A 19046-nucleotide genomic window follows, 5' to 3' on the forward strand; every position below is an offset into this window, starting at 1 on the left:
TAGCCGTAAGGGGCACATCTAACTCCCTTTTGAATGTATCTAACGAACTGGCTTCAACAACTTTCCGTGGTAGAGAATTCCACAGGTTCACAATTCTCTGCGTTTTTCCTCATCTCGGTCCTAAATGGCTTCGGGGGTAAGAATTCACATCCCTAGGGGCCTGCAGCATCTCATCCCTTCCTTCATTTTGTTTAAAAATCCCTCCATGGCCTCCCTATCTCTGTAATCACCTCCAGCCCCACAACCCTCCGAGATCTCGGCGTTCCTCTAATTCTGATCTCATGAGCATCCCCCGATTTCAATGGCCACCATTGGCGGCCATGCCTTCAGCTGCTAAGGACCTAAGCTCTGGGATTTCCCTCTATATAACCCTCTCTGCCTCTCTTTCCTCCTTCCCCACATTACAACAGTGACCACATTCCAAAAGTACTTCATTCTCTCTTGTAAAGTGCTTTGAGACATAAGAACACAAGAAATAGGAGCAGGAGTAGGCCATACGGCCCCTCAAGCCTGCTCCGCCATTTAATACGATCATGGCTGATCCAATCATGTACTCAGCTCCATTTGCCCGCCTGGTGGCCGTGAAAGGCGCTATATAAATGCAAGTTATTGCCATGGTAAAGTAAGAATACAGCACATGTAACCGATGAAAGTGAAACTCACCATCGTTTTTATTCAGGCAATGACAATGGAAAAAATATATTAGTACATGGAATTCAAATCTTATAATATCTTTTCAGATTTTTTTTTGTAGGTACAACTTTAAAAATCTTTATTGAACTATAACATATAAAAGACAAATATATCTGTATATAAAAAATTATGCAGGTGAAGGTTTCCAAAGTGAAAAGCAGCTGAGAATGGCCAAGGCAAAACAATGAAAAGAGACGACAGAGCTGGTGCGAGGTGTTCAGACAAGTCATGAAGTGGAAACGACACAGTAAAAGGACCTGTACTTGAATCACCAACACCCTATCTGCATTGGCACGGACACGATATCAGAAAGTTACTGATGCAGGCAGGACAGAAATGGAATAAGATCTCTCATGGAATTGCTGAGCGCAATCAGCGGGGAAGGTTTCGGAAATTTACAGCTGCGTCGAGCTGTAATCACTTGTGCTGTTGTGGAAGAAGCGGGGACAAACACAAGACTGTGGACCAAGCGTCTGAGCGTATGTACTATTGTCTGTCGGTCTCAAGGCTCAACATTTTCTCTAATTATTAAACGTGTATTGTTCAGTGTCGAGAGGTTTTTGTGCGTTCAAAATTCCATTATACTGTTGACATAGTGGGTGTGGTGGCATTGTGGTTAGGTCACCGGACTAGTAATCCAGAAGCCTGAACTAATGATCCAGAGACAGGAGTTCAAATTGCACCACGGCAGCTGGGGAATTTATATTCAGTTACTCAAATAAATCTGGAATTAAAAGCTAGTGTCAAGTAACAGTGACCATGAAACTACCGGATTGTCATTAAAAATCCAACTGGTTCACGGATGTCCTTTAGGGAAGGAAATCTGCCGGCCTTACCCGGTCTGGCCGACATGTGACTCCAGACCCACAGCAATGTGGTTGGCTGTGAACAGCCCCTGAAATGGCCCACTCAATTGGACCAAATCGCCATAACGATTCAGGATGGTGGCTCACCACCACCTTCTCGAGGGGCAATTAGGGATGGGCAATAAATGCCAGCCTTGCCGGCGAGGCCCACATCCCGTGAACAAATAAATAAACAACATGATGGCACCTGTGCAAATGTAAACACGGTTACGCTTTGCAGTGTCTGGCAGAAGCTCTCCTTGCTGTAATGAAGCCATTCAAGTGTGTGTGTGTGTGTGTGTGTGTGTGTGTGTATAACAGTACTGTGTGCTAACTTCTCAACCCGCAGGACCAGGCTCCCAAAACATCAACACGGTGAGAGTCCTGAGAAAAATGAGTTCCTTCACCTAAACCCAGTTAGAAATACGTTGCGATGCTTCAGGGTGGCACCCATGTCCTGCCTTCAGCCTGGCTTTCCCACCTCAGCCTCATTAACGACAATGCGTGTTCTGGATCAATGGCTCATCAGATTGGCCTGCAGACCTGGCTCTCTCTCTCTACCTACCTACCTGACCCCCCACAGAACTCTGGCCTCCGACAGCTTGGGTCCTCCAAAGGGCAAGATTCAGCGGGGGTTGGGGAGGAGAAACATGCATCAATTCCCACTCGGTTGGATGCACCCCGAGGTTGAAGTTTGGGTGTGTGGAACGTCTCGGACAAGCAAATCCCTCACGAGCTCTGATCAGGTTTTGGAGGCTCCTGTGTGAATGGGACCTTCAACCCTTAAAGTGGTCCTGGGAGCGATGCTCTCTCTCTCTCTCTCTCTCTCTCTCTCTCTCGTTCCATCGATGAGCGCGTGTGCTCCCTCAGTATGTCGAACAGCAAAAGCAATATTTACCGCCAGTACTTTTTAAATAATGTATGCCACAAAATGTATTATCGATACTGCTTTAAGAAAAGAAAAAAAACCCATTATTGACGTGTTCGTTGGGCCAGCGGATTGTTCGAAGGCCATGGAGCTGAAAGGGTCGGAGGTCACGGGTAACTCACTGGCCTGTCGAGAGTTTGCGATAGTCAAAGAACTCAAACTGGTGCACCCGCGCTGCCCATGTCAGCATTCACTTCAGAACCGAGCTGGGCACTGCTTCTCGAGAATTGCGGCACCAAAAACACCAAAACCATGAGCGCGGTTAGAACTCACCGCACGGATCCGCCAGCAGCAGACGCAGGTGGCGGAAAACATATCTGATGATCAAAGGCCAGTGTCACAATTACACACAGAAAGCACTGGATGGCACCGTTAACCATTCTATATTTAGTGGAGGAAGCGAGTACGATTGGGCGACGACAAAGATGGCACCGACGTGTCGGCAAAAGCAAATGACACGTCAGGGTGACTGGGCGGCGACAGGCTCGGGAATGTTTTGGCAATCTCGTGTGTTTGTGCAGTAAATATTGCGTGGAGACGGATCCAGCAGCCACGTGGTGCTGTGCAGACGATTGGGTGTTGCCGCTGTAAAGGGGGGGTCAGATGCGTTGTATTCGGGCAAGTCTCTAAAGTAAGGCAGCGTGCTCTAGGTCTGCGGGAAGCTTTATCGTGCACAGTGTCAATGTCGGGTCGGCAGGCCTCAGTCACTTTTCCCCAGTTTGGCAATCAGCTCATCACAAATCTTGGTCAGCTCTTCAATCTCTTGGTTCTGCGAGTTAAGAAAGAAAGACTTGCATTTATATAGCGCCTTTCACGACCACCGGACGGCTCAAAGCGCTTTACAGGCAATGAAGTACTTTTGGAGTGTGGTCACTGTTGTAATGTGGGAAACGCGGCAGCCAATTTGCGCACAGCAAGCTCCCATAAACGGCAACGTGATAATGACCAGATAATCTGTTTTTATTATGTTGATTGAGGGATAAATATTGGCCTCAGGACACCGGGGAGAACTCCCCTGCTCTTGTTCGAAATAGTGCCATGGGATCTTTTACATCCACCCGGGAGGGCAGACGGGGCCTCGGTTTAACGTCTCATCTGAAAGACGACACCTCCGACAGTGCGGCGCTCCCTCAGCACTGCACTGGGAGTGTCAGCCTAGATTTATGTGCTCAAGATCCTGAGTGGGACTTGAACCCACAACCTTCTGACTCAGGGGCAAGTGTGCTGCCCACTGAGCCACGGCTGACACCTAAAAGAAAGAAATGACGTTGGCAATCCGAAGCTGGAGTCATCGCCGACACTTTGGGTTTGCATTAAAAGAGAAAGTGTCGCCATTGGCTCCCCAATTGTAAATTTAAATGGGTGGTCACATGGTCCCTGCGGAGGGGCACAAAGCCACGCACACCAGGACCTTTCCTGTCCCGACGTGGGGCCGCGCTGATCCAACCAGCACAGTGCAGACAGTGCGGTAATCAGCCTCGACATTCCTGAGCGATGGAGTGAGAAAGTTCCCCATCCCAGCTGTGATCCCGGCTGGAAGTTGGGCGCAAGCTGAACTAACTGTGATGGCACCCAGGGGCGAACAGCCCACACACGTTCATTAACCCATGCCCACTAGCCAAAGTACCAGAATATAATCCCCATCCACAAAGAGACAAGCATGGGCAGCGTTCAGGAGAGGAGCGGTATGGGGGCCGGAGGGGGTGGGGGCGAGATTGAAGGGAAAAAATAAAGAATTATGATCATTTTCCTCCCCTTGAAATCTCCCGACACCACACACCCACACCACAGCTGTGAGCTGGGTCATTGAGGAGGGGCAGTCCAGTGTGACCTGCTCTCTGATTTCATTTCCCTTCCTCAGGACTGCTCCCAGTTTACATAAAGGCTATAAAGACAGACTTGCATTTATATAGCGCCTTTAAAGACCTCAGGACATCCCAAACCACTTAACAGCCAATGAAGTACTTTTGGAGCGTGGTTTCTGTTGTAATGTGGGAAACGCGGCAGCCAATTTGCGCACAGCAAGCTCCCACAAACAGCAATGTGATAATGACCGGAGAATCTGTGATGTTGACTGAGGGATAAATATTGGGCAGGACAGCGGGGAAAACTCTCCTGCTCTTCTTCGAAATGCCATGGGATCTTTGACGGCCACCTGACTGAGCAGACAGTTTAACGTCTCATCTCTCCAACGGGCTAGACTGAGATAAAGCAGCAATGCTCTGATTGTTGGAGAATAACGCGCCCTACCGCCCTGTAACATAATGCACTAGCGCTCTGACTTCCAAAGCTCATCCGCTTGTACCTTCTGTTGAATTGTCCTGTCCATGGAATCCACCTTCATCTGTTCCTTGCGTAGGCTCGCTTGCATGGCTGCTCCTTCTGCGTTCGCCTTCGCTCGCACTTGGGCAATCTCCTCATTGGCCCTGCAATAGGTCACAAGAGTTACTGAGCAAACCCCCTAAGGTGTGGGACCAGCAACATGGCCTCGGTAATGTGCTCGCACTTGGAACGTCAAAGCCCTCGAGTGGCGAGGTCTTCACGGCAGTCGCTATTATGAACGCGCGGGGACAGGCCATCAGTTCCTCTCCACCTCCTCGTATCACCTGGTCATTACCCAGTCCCAGAGATGAAAGGAGTGCTTCTCCGGAACATATCCACCCTGCTCTCACACCTCGCCCTCTGCACTCAGTGCCTCTTCATCCTCAGTGATTTCAATCTGAATCTCAACTCCTCTTGTCCGCTCTCCTGCCCTCACTGAACCTCTCCCTCCACATGAACTCTCTGACTGGCATTCACAGCCAAGCCCACGACCTTAGCCATCTCCTGTGGCCTCTTTATTCCTGTGGTCTCTGACCACTTCCTTGTTCTGCTCCAGCTCCACTTCCTTCTGCGTCCGTCTCTGGGCACTTGCAAATTCGCACCTGCCCAGCCTTTGGCCCTTACATTGCCACAATATTTCTGCAAGCTGTTGATGCGCTCAATTGCTCTCTCATCTCCCAGTGTTGATGCCCTCAGCAAAAGTTTCACTCGTCCCCCAGCTCGGCTATTCCCCCTGGTATAGCCCCATCATGGCTGCTACTCAGCTACTTTCGACATCAGCAGTACTGGCTGGGCTATATCAAGCTCTACCGGGCCCCATTCTCCTCCGCCAAATCCGCCCACTACTCGAGAATCGGCCTGTAACAGCAACAACCTGCATTTATATAGCACCTTTAACGTGGCAAAATGTCCCAAGGTGCTTCACAGGAGCGGTACCAAACAGAATTTGACAGCGAGCCACACAGGGCGATATCAGGATGATGACCAAAAGCTTGGCCAAAGAGGTAGGTTTTAAGGAGCGTCCCTCTTATCTCCAGACACCCATCCACAACCTCCAAACAGTAGTAGTGATGTTGGGGAGGGCATCAAACAGGAAATTAGGAGTGCATGCAATAAAGATGCAGCAGTTATAATGGGTGACTTTAATATGCACATAGATTGGGCTAGCCAAACTGGAAGCAATACGGTGGAGGAGGATTTCCTGGAATGCATAAGGGATGGTTTTCTAGACCAATATGTCGAGGAACCAACTAGGGGGGAGGCCATCTTAGACTGGGTGTTGTGTAATGAGAGAGGATTAATTAGCAATCTCATTGTGCGAGGCCCCTTGGGGAAGAGTGACCATAATATGGTGGAATTCTGCATTAGGATGGAGAATGAAACAGTTAATTCAGAGACCATGGTCCAGAACTTAAAGAAGGGTAACTTTGAAGGTATGAGGCATGAATTGGCTAAGATAGATTGGCTAATGATACTTAAGGGGTTGACTGTGGATGGGCAATGGCAGACATTTAGAGACCGCATGGATGAATTACAACAATTGTACATTCCTGTCTGGCGTAAAAATAAAAAAGGGAAGGTGGCTCAACCGTGGCTATCAAGGGAAATCAGGGATAGTATTAAAGCCAAGGAAATGGCATACAAATTGGCCAGAAATAGCAGCGAACCTGGGGACTGGGAGAAATTTAGAACTCAGCAGAGGAGGACAAAGGGTTTGATTAGGGCAGGGGAAATGGAGTACGAGAAGAAGCTTGCAGGGAACATTAAGGCGGATTGCAAAAGTTTCTATAGGTATGTAAAGAGAAAAAGGTTAGTAAAGACAAACGTAGGTCCCCTGCAGTCAGAATCAGGGGAAGTCATAACGGGGAACAAAGAAATGGCAGACCAATTGAACAAGTACTTTGGTTCAGTATTCACTAAGGAGGACACAAACAACCTTCCGGATATAAAAGTGGTCAGAGGGTCTATTAAGGAGGAGGAACTGAGGGAAATCTTTATTAGTCGGGAAATTGTGTTGGGGAAATTGATGGGATTGAAGGCCGATAAATCCCCAGGGCCTGATGGACTGCATCCCAGAGTACTTAAGGAGGTGGCCTTGGAAATAGCGGATGCATTGACAGTCATTTTCCAACATTCCATTGACTCTGGATCAGTTCCTATCGAGTGGAGGGTAGCCAATGTAACCCCACTTTTTAAAAAAGGAGGGAGAGAGAAAGCAGGGAATTATAGACCGGTCAGCCTGACCTCAGTAGTGGGTAAAATGATGGAATCAATTATTAAGGATGTCATAGCAGCGCATTTGGAAAATGGTGACATGATAGGTCCAAGTCAGCATGGATTTGTGAAAGGGAGATCATGCTTGACAAATCTTCTGGAATTTTTTGAGGATGTTTCCAATAAAGTGGACAAAGGAGTACCAGTTGATGTGGTATATTTGGACTTTCAGAAGGCTTTTGACAAGGTCCCACACAGGAGATTAATGTGCAAAGTTAAAGCACATGGGATTGGGGGTAGTGTGCTGACGTAGATTGAGAACTGGTTGTCAGACAGGAAGCAAAGAGTAGGAATAAATGGGTACTTTTCGGAATGGCAGGCAGTGACTAGTGGGGTACCGCAGGGTTCTGTGCTGGGGCCCCAGCTGTTTACATTGTACATTAATGATTTAGACGAGGGGATTAAATGTAGTATCTCCAAATTTGCGGATGACACTAAGTTGGGTGGCAGTGTGAGCTACGAGGAGGATGCTATGAGGCTACAGAGTGACTTGGATAGGTTAGGTGTGTGGGCAAATGCGTGGCAGATGAAGTATAATGTGGATAAATGTGAGGTTATCCACTTTGGTGGTAAAAACAGAGAGACAGACTATTATCTGAATGGTGACAGATTAGGAAAAGGGAAGGTGCAACGAGACCTGGGTGTCATGGTACATCAGTCATTGAAGGTTGGCATGCAGGTACAGCAGGCGGTTAAGAAAGCAAATGGCATGTTGGCCTTCATAGCGAGGGGATTTGAGTACAGGGGCAGGGAGGTGTTGCTACAGTTGTACAGGGCCTTGGTGAGGCCACACCTGGAGTATTGTGTACAGTTTTGGTCTCCTAACTTGAGGAAGGACATTCTTGCTATTGAGGGAGTGCAGCGAAGATTCACCAGACTGATTCCCGGGATGGTGGGACTGACCTATCAAGAAAGACTGGATCAACTGGGCTTGTATTCACTGGAGTTCAGAAGAGTGAGAGGGGACCTCATAGAAACGTTTAAAATTCTGACGGGTTTGGACAGGTTGGATGCAGGAAGAATGTTCCCAATGTTGGGGAAGTCCAGAACCAGGGGTCACAGTCTAAGGATAAGGGGTAAGCCATTTAGGACCGAGATAAGGAGAAACTTCTTCACCCAGAGAGTGGTGAACCTGTGGAATTCTCTACCACAGAAAGTAGTTGAGGCCAATTCACTAAATATATTCAAAAGGGAGTTAGATGAAGTCCTTACTACTCGGGGGATCAAGGGGTATGGCGTGAAAGCAGGAAGTGGGTACTGAAGTTTCATGTTCAGCCATGAACTCATTGAATGGCGGTGCAGGCTAGAAGGGCTGAATGGCCTGCTCCTGCACCTATTTTCTATGTTTCTATGTTTCTATGTACATGTACGCTGAGAACACCGAGCTCTACCTCTCCATTACCTCTCCTGAATCCTCTGTACTGCCAGACTGCTTGTCCCACATCCAATCGGGAATTAGTGATAATTTGCTCCAGCTAAACATTGGCAAGACGGAAGCTATAGTCTTCAGCCTCTGTCACAACCTCCCTTACCCGCACCAGTAACTCCATTCCCCCATCTCGGGCTGAACCAGGCAGTGAACAGTTCCGTGTCCCATTCAGTCCTCAGCTCAGCTTCCCACCCCCGTATCTTCCCCGTCACATTGCTCAACTCTGCTCCTACCTCGAGGGGAATGGCAGCATGGTGATTATGTTACTGGCCTGGATTACTGATCTGGAGTACACAACTTCAAATGCCAGCTGGGGAATTTAAATTCAATTCATTAAATCAATCTGGAATAAAAAGCTATGAAACTACCGATTGTCGTAAAAAGCAATCTGGTTCACTAATTTACAAAAGGAAATCTGCTGCCCTTACCCGGTCTGGCCGATATGTGACCTGAGACTCACGGCAATGTGGTTGGCTCTTAACTGCCCCTCTGAAATGGACCACCACACCACCAAGGGCAATTAGGGAAGGCAATAAATGCCGGCCTTTGCAATAAATGCCAGCCTTGCCAGCATCGCCCAAATCCCGTCAGTGAATTGAAAAAATATATAAGTCACTGAATCTATCCAAGCCTGTGTCACCTCCACACTCGAGTCTTGCATTGCACTCCTGGCCAGCCTCCCATCCTCCAGCCTCCAACACATTCCACTGCTGGAAAACCCTGCAGCTCGTATCCTATCCCACTCGGCCATCCCACTCGCCCTCACTGTAACGTGCTTAAAAACTACCACCCAAACGCTCTCTGACCTCTTGGGTATGGCCTCCCCGTCCACCCCACGTCTGATGGCTGTGCCTTTAGCTGCCTGGGCCCTCTGCTCTGCAATTCCGCCTCCACACCACGCACTCCTCTGTTTTAAAGACTCTACTGGCACCCAGCTTTGATCACCCCGCCTATCTTTCTTTGGCTCGAGGTCATTTCTGAATTGGCCTCAGTGAAGCACTTTGGGATCTTTCTCTGCAGCAAGTTGTTCCAGGGCACTGCTCAGCAAAGTTGTAATTTACCAAAATTCCCTGGATTCCGGGGAGGTCCCAGCAGATTGGAAAACTGCAAATGTAACGCTCCTATTTAAAGAAGGAGGCAGACAAAAAGCAGGAAACTATAGACCAGTTAGCCTAACATCTGTGGTTGGGAAAATGTTGGAATCCATTATTAAAGAAGCAGTAGCAGGACATTTGGAAAAACATAATTCAGTCAGGGAGAGTCAGCATGGATTTATGAAGGGGAAGTCATGTTTGACAAATTTGCTGGAATTCCATGAGGATGTAACGAACAGGGTGGATAAAGGGGAACCAGTGGATGTGGTGTATTTGGACTTCCAGAAAACATTTGACCAGGTGCCACATAAAAGGTTACTGTACAAGATAAAAGTCCATAGGTTTGGGGGTGATGTATTAGCATGGATAGAGGATTGGCTAACTAACAGAAAACAGAGAGTCGGGATAAATGGTGCATTCTCTGGTTGGAAACCAGTAACTAGTGGGGTGCCGCAGGGATCAGTGCTGGGACCCCAACTATTTACAATCTATATTAATGACTTGGAAGAAGGGTCTGAGTGTAACGTAGCCAAGTTTGCTGACGATACAAAGATGGGGGGAAAAGCAATATGTGAGGAGGACACAAAAAATCCGCAAAAGGACATAGACAGGCTAAGTGAGTGGGCAAAAATTTGGCAGATGGAGTATAATGTTGGAAAGTGTGAGGTTATGCACTTTGGCAGAAAAAAAATCAAAGAGCAAGTTATTATTTAAATGTAGAAAAATTACAAAGTGCTGCAGTATAGGGGGTACTTGTGCATGAAACACAAAAGGATAGTATGCAGGTACAGCAAGTGATCAGGAAGGCCAATGGAATCTTGGCCTTTATTGTAAAGGGGATGGAATATAAAAGCAGGGAAGTCTTGCTACAGCTATACAGGGTATTGGTGAGGCCACACCTGGAATACTGCGTGCAGTTTTGGTTTCTATAGTTACGAAAGGATATACTTGCATTGGACGCAGTTCAGAGAAGGTTCACAAGGTTGATTCCAGAGATGAGGGGGTTGACTTATGAGGAAAGGTTGAGTAGGTTGGGCCTATACTCATGGGAATTTAGATGAATGAGAGGTGATTTTATCGAAATGTACTAGATTATGAGGGGGCTTGACAAGGTGGATGCAGAGAGGATGTTTCCACTGATGGGGGAGACTAGAACTAGAGGGCATAATCTTAGAATAAGGGGCCGCCCATTAAAAACAGAGATGAGGAGAAATTTCTTCTCTGAGGATTGTAAATCTGTGGAATTCGCTGCCTCAGCGAGCTATGGAAGCTGGGACATTGAATAAATTTAAGACAGAGATAGACAGTTTCTTAAACGATAAGGCGATAAGGGGTTATGGGGAGTGGGCGGGGAAGTGGAGCTGAGTCCATGATCGGATCAGCCATGATCGTATTAAATGGCGGAGCAGGCTCGAGGGGCCGTATGGCCTACTCCTGCTCCTATTTCTTATGTTCTTATGTAATCCTACAAACCAGTGTTGTTCACAAGGATCCGAGGGCGTGGTGTACACTGCACCAATAATAACTTTCACGTGCTATCATATAAGCAACCGAGAGATACTCACTTGTCCAGCTTTTCCTCCGCGTGGAGTTTGAGAGCTTGGTATCTCTGCTCCTCTTGTTTAACCCGAGCCAAATAATCTTGGGCGCATTTCTTCAATACTTCCTCATTCTTCAGGTACAAGACAGAAAATAAGTTGCTTTACTTTTGTCATGCGGGGGGGGGGGGGCGCGATAGGGTACGTGTTTTTTGTAATATCCCCATTGGAAATTTCTGTAACTTTTTTAACTAATGACACGCTTAAGAAAGACGAAACCAAAGTGACATGTACCTTTTTGAATCCTTCCAGCACCCCTTTCATGTTCTCATATCTCCTGAAGAGATCGGATAAGGACCTCTCCACTGAATTAAGGTCTGCCAGAGCCTGATCCCGCTCCGTAATCAGCTGTTGCATGGACGTCTGAGAAGCCATTTTATTCTTCTGTTCATCTTCTGTGAGCAAGAATGGATGAAGGGTCACGCCAAGCACCCTGACACTGGGTAAAGACTTAAAATTCACTGCGGCTCAGTGGGTAACACTCTCGCCTCCGAGTCAGAAGGTCGTGGGTTCGAGCACATAAATCTCGTCCGACACTCCCAGTGCAGTGCTGAGAGAGTGCCGCACTGTCGGAGGTGCCGTCCTTCGGATGGGACGTTAAGTTGAGGCCCCGTCTGCTCTCTCTCAGGTGGATGTAAAAGATCCTATGACACTATTTCGAAGAAGAGCAGGGGAGTTATCCCCAGTATCCGGGCCAATATTTATCCCTCAATCAACATCACAAAAAACAGATTATCTGGTCATTATCACGTTGCTGTTTGTGGGAGCTTGCTGTGTGCTAATTGGCTGCCACGTTTCCCACATTACAACAGTGACTACACCTCAAAAAAAAAAGTACTTAATTGGCCGTAAAGTGTCCGGTGGTCGTGAAAGGCACTATATAAACCCAAGTCTTTTTCTTTTACATTTAGTTTGCCATTCCTCGTGATGCCTGTAGAGAAGGAACTGGGCAGGCCGAATGTCCAGCAGAGAACTGATGTGACAAATGGAAAGGTTGGGAATGGAGAAGTCAGAAATGTATTTGCCTTGCACCTCAAATAAGTAGCACAGTTGTGTATTATAACGGGCTAATCTATTGTACAAGTTTCCACTGGTCCTGCATGTTACTGGTGTGATTCACATAATTCCCATTAACAATGCCCACTTTATAGTGACGTTTAAAAAAACTTCAAAAAAAGACTTGCATTTATATAGCACCTTTCACGACCTCAGGACATCCGAAATGTGCTTCACTGTCAATGAAGTACTTTTGAAGTGTAGTCACTGGTGCACAGCAAGCTCCCACAAACAGCAATGTGATAATGATCAGATAATCTGTTTTTTATTGTGATGTTGATTGAGGGATAAATATTGACCAGGACACCAGGGATAACTCCGCTGCTCTAGTGCAATGGGATCTTTTACGCCCACTTGAGAGAGCAGACGGGGCCTCGGTTTAACGTCTCATCCGAAAGATGGCACCTCCGACAGTGCGGCACTCCCTCAGCACTGCACTGGGAGTGTCAGCCTGGATTTTTGTGCTCAAGTCCCTGGTGTGGGGCTTGAACCCACAACCTTCTGACTCTGAGGCGAGGGTGCTGCCCACTGAGCCCCGGCTGACGCAACGTTGTAACTTGTATTTTGTTTGGAAGTTAATTCAAGAACTATTTGTTAGGAATAGAAAAAAATATATAGAAAATAGGTGCAGGAGTAGGTCATTCGGCCCTTCGAGCCATGCTTGTCGGTGAGACAAAATGCAATTTTTAATTAACTTCACGTGATGTTTAATGCCGTATACCTCAGATCTAACGTCTGCCCATGGCGGCGGAGATCTGGGACTGTATGTTATAAGATGGAATTCTCTACCACAGAAAGTTGTTGAGGCCAGTTTGTTTGATATAGACATGGCCCTTACGGCTAAAGGGATCAAGGGGTATGGAGAGAAAGCAGGAATAGGGTACTGAGGGAATGATCAGCCATGATCTTATTGAATGGTGGTGCAGGCTCGAAGGGCCGAATGGCCTACTCCTGCACCTATTTTCTATGTTTCTATGTCCATGATGTACAAATGGGTGCTGGGATAACAAACCCTTGTGCTTATTTAAGCGCTGATCACAATTTGTAACCATGTCGATTCAGGGCAACGTCGTGTTTGTGGATCAAATAAGATCCAGAATAAAAACAACGAAGCAACTCGCAAGATCAAAAGCACAAAGCGAAGATCGCCAGTCAAACCCACACATCTATGGGAGCAAAGGTACCTTCCTCTGATCAAACGTGCTGAGTAAAAGAGACTCCAAAAATCAGCACAGCATGCTTTGGAGCTGTGGAGAATTCAGTACGAACCGTGCACCTAGAGTGGGGGAAATTTGCCCTCGTGTCTTTGTCAAAGGCTCCGCTTCCACGGAAAATTGACATCATCTCCATGAGCGCGTATCCTGCCCTCAAATCTTGTGGGAAGTGACGGATTGATATTGTCACAAAAGCACTGCTCATCCCCAACCACACAGGGATCCAGGGACTAGCTTGGGTGCCAGTACAGTTATCAGCCAAGTGGGGGCAGAGAGAGGGGCATGGCAAATCAGCCTGGGCCTTAACTGGAGTTTGCTCCCTCTCATTATGATGTGCGCAGGGTTGCTCTACGCCTTGGAATGCTGAAGCATTAACATGAACAGTCGGAGCAGCTCAGCCAGGGCCGGATTAAGGGCCTGATGGGCCGAAGGCAAACTGATCCAAACGGGCCGATAGTTATAAAAACAGAGCATGCTGGAAATCCCAGTGGGTCGCGCAGCATCTGTGGAGAGGAAGCCGAGTTAACGTTTCAGGTCGATGACCCTTCGTCAGAACTGGAGAGTATTCGCAAAGATCCTTAACAAGCGCTGAAAGGGGGAGGGGAGGAAAGAACAAAAGGGGAAGGTCTGTGATAGGGTGGAAGGCAGGAGAGATTAGAGAGACAAAAGGGATGATGGGCCAAATTCAAATGGTAATAGCAGGAGTTAGAAAAGCATTAGTCAAGATAGAGTGTAATGGTGGGATAATGACCAACTGCCATTAGAGACAAGGAGAAAAAAAGAAACAGGCTCCGAGAGGGGTGGGGGTTGGGAGGGGAAGGGAGCCAAAGAACATAAGAAATAGGAGCAGGAGTCGGCCATACGGCCCCTCGAGCCTGCTCCACCATTTAATAAGATCATGGCTGATCTGATCATGGACTCAGCTCCACTTCCCTGCCCGCTCCCCATAACCCCTTATCCCCTTATCGTTTAAGAAACTGTCTATTTCTGTCTTAAATTTATTCAATGTCCCAGCTTCTACAGCTCTCTGAGGCAGCGAATTCCACAGATTTACAACCCTCAGAGAATAGATTCCTCCTCATCTCAGTTTTAAATGGGCGGCCCCTTATTCTAAGATCATGCCCTCTAGTTCTAGTCTCCCCCATCAGTGGAAACATCCTCTCTGCATCCACCTTGTCAAGCCCCCTCATAATCTTATACGTTTCGATAAGATCACCTCTCATTCTTCTGAATTCCAATGAGTAGAGGCCCAGCCTACTCAACCTTTCCTCATAAGTCAACCCCTTCATCCCTGGAATCAACCTAGTGAACCTTCTCTGAACTGCCTCCAAAGCAAGTATATCCTTTCGTAAATATGGAAACCAAAATTGCACGCATTATTCCAGGTGTGGCCTCACCAATACTTTATATATCTGTGGTAAGACTTCCCTGCTTTTATACTCCATCCCCTTTGCAATAAAGGCCAAGATACCATTGGCCTTCCTGATCACTTGCTGTACCTGCATACTATCCTTTTGTGTTTCATGCACAAGTACCCCCAGGTCCCGCTGTACTGCGGCACTTTGCAATCTTTCTCCATTTAAATAATAACTTGCTCTTTGATTTTTTTCTGCCGAAGTGCATGACCTCACACTTTCCAACATTATACTCCATCTGCCAAATTTTTGCCCACTCACTTAGCCTGTCTATGCCCTTTTGCGGATTTTTTGTGTCCTCCTCACACATTGCTTTTCCTCCCATCTTTGGATCATCAGCAAACTTGGCTACGTTACAGTCAGTCCCTTCTTCCAAGTTGTTAATATAGATTATAAATAGTTGGGGTCCCAGCACTGATCCCTGCAGCACCCCACTAGTTACTGATTGCCAACCCGAGAATGAACCATTTATCCCGACACTCTGTTTTCTGTTAGTTAGCCAATCCTCTATCCATGCTAATATATTACCCCCGACCCCGTGCACTTTTATCTTGTGCAGTAACCTTTTATGTGGCATCTTGTCAAATGTGTTCTGGAAGTCCAAATGCACCACATCCACTGGTTCCCCTTTATCCACCCTGTTCGTTACATCCTCAAAGAACTCCAGCAAATTTGTCAAACATGACTTCCCCTTCATAAATCCATGCTGACTCTGTCTGACTGAATTTTGCTTTTCCAAATGTCCTGCTACTGCTTCTTTAATAATGGACTCCAACATTTTCCCAACCACAGATGTTAGGCTAACTGGTCTATAGTTTCCTGCTTTTTGTCTGCCTCCTTTTTTAAATAGGGGCATTACATTTGCAGTTTTCCAATCTTCTGGGACCTCCCCAGAATCCAGGAAATTTTGGTAAATTACAACCAATGCATCCACAATCCCTGCCGCTACTTCTCTTAAGACCCTAGGATGCAAGCCATTAGGTCCAGGGGATTTATCTGCCTTTAGTCCCATTATCTCACTGAGTATCACCTCCTTAGTGATTGTGATCGTGTTAAGTTCCTTCCACCCCCCCCCCCCCCCCATAGCCCCTAGTCTATCCACTGTTGGAATATTGTTAGTCTCCTCTGCCGTAAAGCCTGATACAAAATATTTGTTCAGAGTTTCTGCCATCTCCATGTTCCTCATTACTAATTGCCCAGTCTCGTCCTTTAAGGGACCAACATTTACTTTAGCCACTCTTTTCCTATATACCTATAGAAACTCTTACTATCTGTTTTTATATTTTGTGCTAGTTTACTTTCATAGTCTAGCTTCCATTTCTTAATCATTTTTTTAGTCATTCTTTGCTGGCTTTTAAATGCTTCCCAGTCTTCTGTCCTCCCACTAGTTTGGCCACTTTGTATGGCCTTGTTTTTAATTGGATACCGTCCTTTATTTCTTTAGTTAGCCACAGATGGCTATCTTTTCTCTTACACCCTTTCCTCCACACTGGAATATATTTTTCTTGAGTTGTGAAATATCTCCTTAAATGTACACCACTGTTCATCAAACGTCCTACACTTTAATCTATTTTCCCAGTCCACTTTACCCAACTCTGCCCTCATACCTTCATAGTCTCCTTTATTTAAGCTTAGTACGCTGGTTAGAGATCCAACTTTCTCACCCTCCATCTGAATTTGAAATTCAATCATGCTATGATCACTCATTCCGAGGGGATCCTTTACTAGGAGATTGTTTATTAATCCTGTCTCATTACACAGGAGCGGATCTAAGATTAGCGGTTACGCTCTGAAATTTTTGAACTCGATGTTGAGTCCAGAAGGCTGTAAAGTACTAAACGAAAGATGAGGTGCTGTTCCTCGAGCTTATGTTGAGTTTCACTGGAACAATGTAAGAGGCCGAGGACGGAGAGATCAGAGGACAGAGGCGCCTATAGTTATGTGTGTTCATGTTCATTACATACGATATATGATTCTGATTGTGAAAACATAGGCCAGTATATTCAACAATGAAAGCATATATTCTGTACCAAGTTGGTATATATTAACCTATACTTTATATATTAAATATAATATATAATAACAGTTAAATAATAACAGATAAATAGTAAAGATCTTGTCTCTGCAAAAATAAGTCTGTACACGTTAGGCCAATAAATAATATTTTCCTCGGCCTTGTTCTTCCTCTCTTATTGTCGATTCTATTCAGCCTATTTGGGAGGCCTTGTATTTTATTTTCCTGCATTTATTTGGTGGGCCTGGGGCTGCAGCCCCATCCGCCCCACGGTCAATCCGCCCCGCGGTCAATCTGTCCCGCATTCAATCCGCCCTGCGGTCAACCTGCCCCTGGGCTCAGCGCTATTCTAACTGAATCAGACAACGCAACGGGAAACATACCTATCATCTGTGCGATCGTTTTTTCATACTCTGCAACAATTTTTCTGCAAAATGAAAAAAAAATCAACAGTTAATTGATTTGATAATCAGAAAGCATTGATTATCAACACGCACAGTTTGGATCATGAAGGTCCTTTGTTGCTGCCGTTGACATTAGCTCCGCCTCCTTGCGCTATCTTTTGCGTGAGTGCGCGGCAGTGTTTCTGAATGAACAGCCACACTTGCGACTGTCACGATTTGTTGAGTTATTTAATGCCAGCAGATAAGAACATAAGAAATAGGAGCAGCAGTAGGCCCCTCGAGCCTGCTCCGCCATTCAATAAGAGCGTGGCTGACCTTGGACCTCAACCCCACTTTCCCGCCCTGATACGTCCTTACTACACAGTATAAATGCACACGAGGCCCATGCTTGAAAGGTCAGTCTGTGACCTGTCCTTTATTCCTTAGCACTCAAGTGATGAAGGTGGGTGGAGCTTCCCCTTTTATACCTGAAGGTCCAGGTTAGGAGTATCTCCCACCTAGTGGTCAGTGTTCTCACGGTGTACAACTTAGGTCAGTTTATACATGGGTTACAATGCTGGTTGAATACATGACATCACCTCCCCCCGCAAAGTCTTATTGGGATCACAGGTTGAGTCTCTCTGGTGGTTTACGCTCCCTTGTAGAGCGCCTGAGTTGGGGCTCCGGTTGTTAGGCGCTGGCCTGAGTGTCTGCTGTTTGCAGTGCCTCAGGCCTGTCCGGACTGCCCACAGTGACTGGGCTCTCCTCCCTTTGATTCCGGTGTTCGGTCACCTGTGGTGGAGTGAACTCTATATCGTGTTCTTCCTCTGCTTCTTCTATGGGGTTGCTGAACCTCCTTTTTGTTTGATCTACATGTTTGCGGCAGATTTGTCCATTGGTAAGTTTAACTACCAGAATCCTATTTCCCTCTTTGGCAACCACAGTGCCTGCGAGCCATTTGGGCCCTGCAGTGTAGTTGAGGACAAAAACAGGGTCATTTACATCAATACATCGCGCCCTCGCATTCCTGTCATGGTAGTGATATTGTGACTGGCGCCCGCTCTCGACAATTTCTTTCATGGTGGGGTGTATAAGGGATAATCGGGTTTTGAGCGTCCTTTTCATTAGCAGTTCTGCGGGTGGAACCCCTGTGAGCGAGTGTGGTCGGGATCTATAGGCCAACAGGAGGCGTGATAAGCGGGTTTGTAGGGAACCCCCTTGGAATCTGAGCATCCCCTGTTTGATTATCTGCACTGCTCGTTCTGCCTGGCCGTTTGAGGCCGGCTTGAACGATGTCGTTCTAACATGGTTAATTCCATTGCCTGCCATGAAGCCCTGGAATTCAGTGCTTGTGAAGCATGGGCCATTGTTGCTGACCAAGATGTCCGGTAGACCGTGGGCGGCGAACATTGCCTGTAGACTTTCTACCGTGGCAGAGGATGTGCTTGAACTTAAAATGTCACACTCGATCCATTTGGAGTAGGCGTCTACTACAACCAAAAACATTTTCCCCATGAAAGGACCTGCGTAGTCCACATGGATGCGTGACCAAGGCTTGGCGGGCCATGGCCAGGGGCTAAGGGGGGCTTCCCTGGGCGCATGGCCCAGCTGGGCACACGTGTTGCACCTGCGAACACAAAGTTCCAGATCTGCGTCTATCCCTGGCCACCAAACGTGTGACCTGGCAATTGCCTTCATCGTGACAATGCCCGGGTGCCCATCGTGGAGTTCTCTGATGAACACCTCTCTGCCCATCTGGGGCATGACTACGCGGTTTCCCC

The 19046-nt window shown here is 47.0% G+C and overlaps 1 protein-coding gene across 3 annotated transcripts in view; it reads right to left on the reverse strand.

The window, feature by feature from the left end:
• Positions 1-647: 647 nt before the first annotated feature.
• The window catches only part of tacc1 (transforming, acidic coiled-coil containing protein 1), a 220533-nt gene continuing 202134 nt past the window's right edge, over positions 648-19046 (reverse strand). For all 3 annotated transcript variants that reach the window (XM_070865966.1, XM_070865964.1, XM_070865965.1), the window contains 5 exons: positions 17266-17309; positions 11418-11578; positions 11151-11257; positions 4772-4892; positions 648-3235 (listed from right to left, as the gene is read on the reverse strand). In XM_070865966.1, the coding sequence (XP_070722067.1) occupies positions 3167-3235; positions 4772-4892; positions 11151-11257; positions 11418-11578; positions 17266-17309 (502 nt within the window). In that variant the 3' untranslated portion in view covers positions 648-3166. The remainder of the gene's footprint in view (positions 3236-4771; positions 4893-11150; positions 11258-11417; positions 11579-17265; positions 17310-19046) is intronic.

The sequence above is a fragment of the Pristiophorus japonicus genome, chromosome 22 (genome assembly GCF_044704955.1).
Source record: "Pristiophorus japonicus isolate sPriJap1 chromosome 22, sPriJap1.hap1, whole genome shotgun sequence".
Lineage (NCBI taxonomy): Eukaryota > Metazoa > Chordata > Chondrichthyes > Pristiophoridae > Pristiophorus > Pristiophorus japonicus.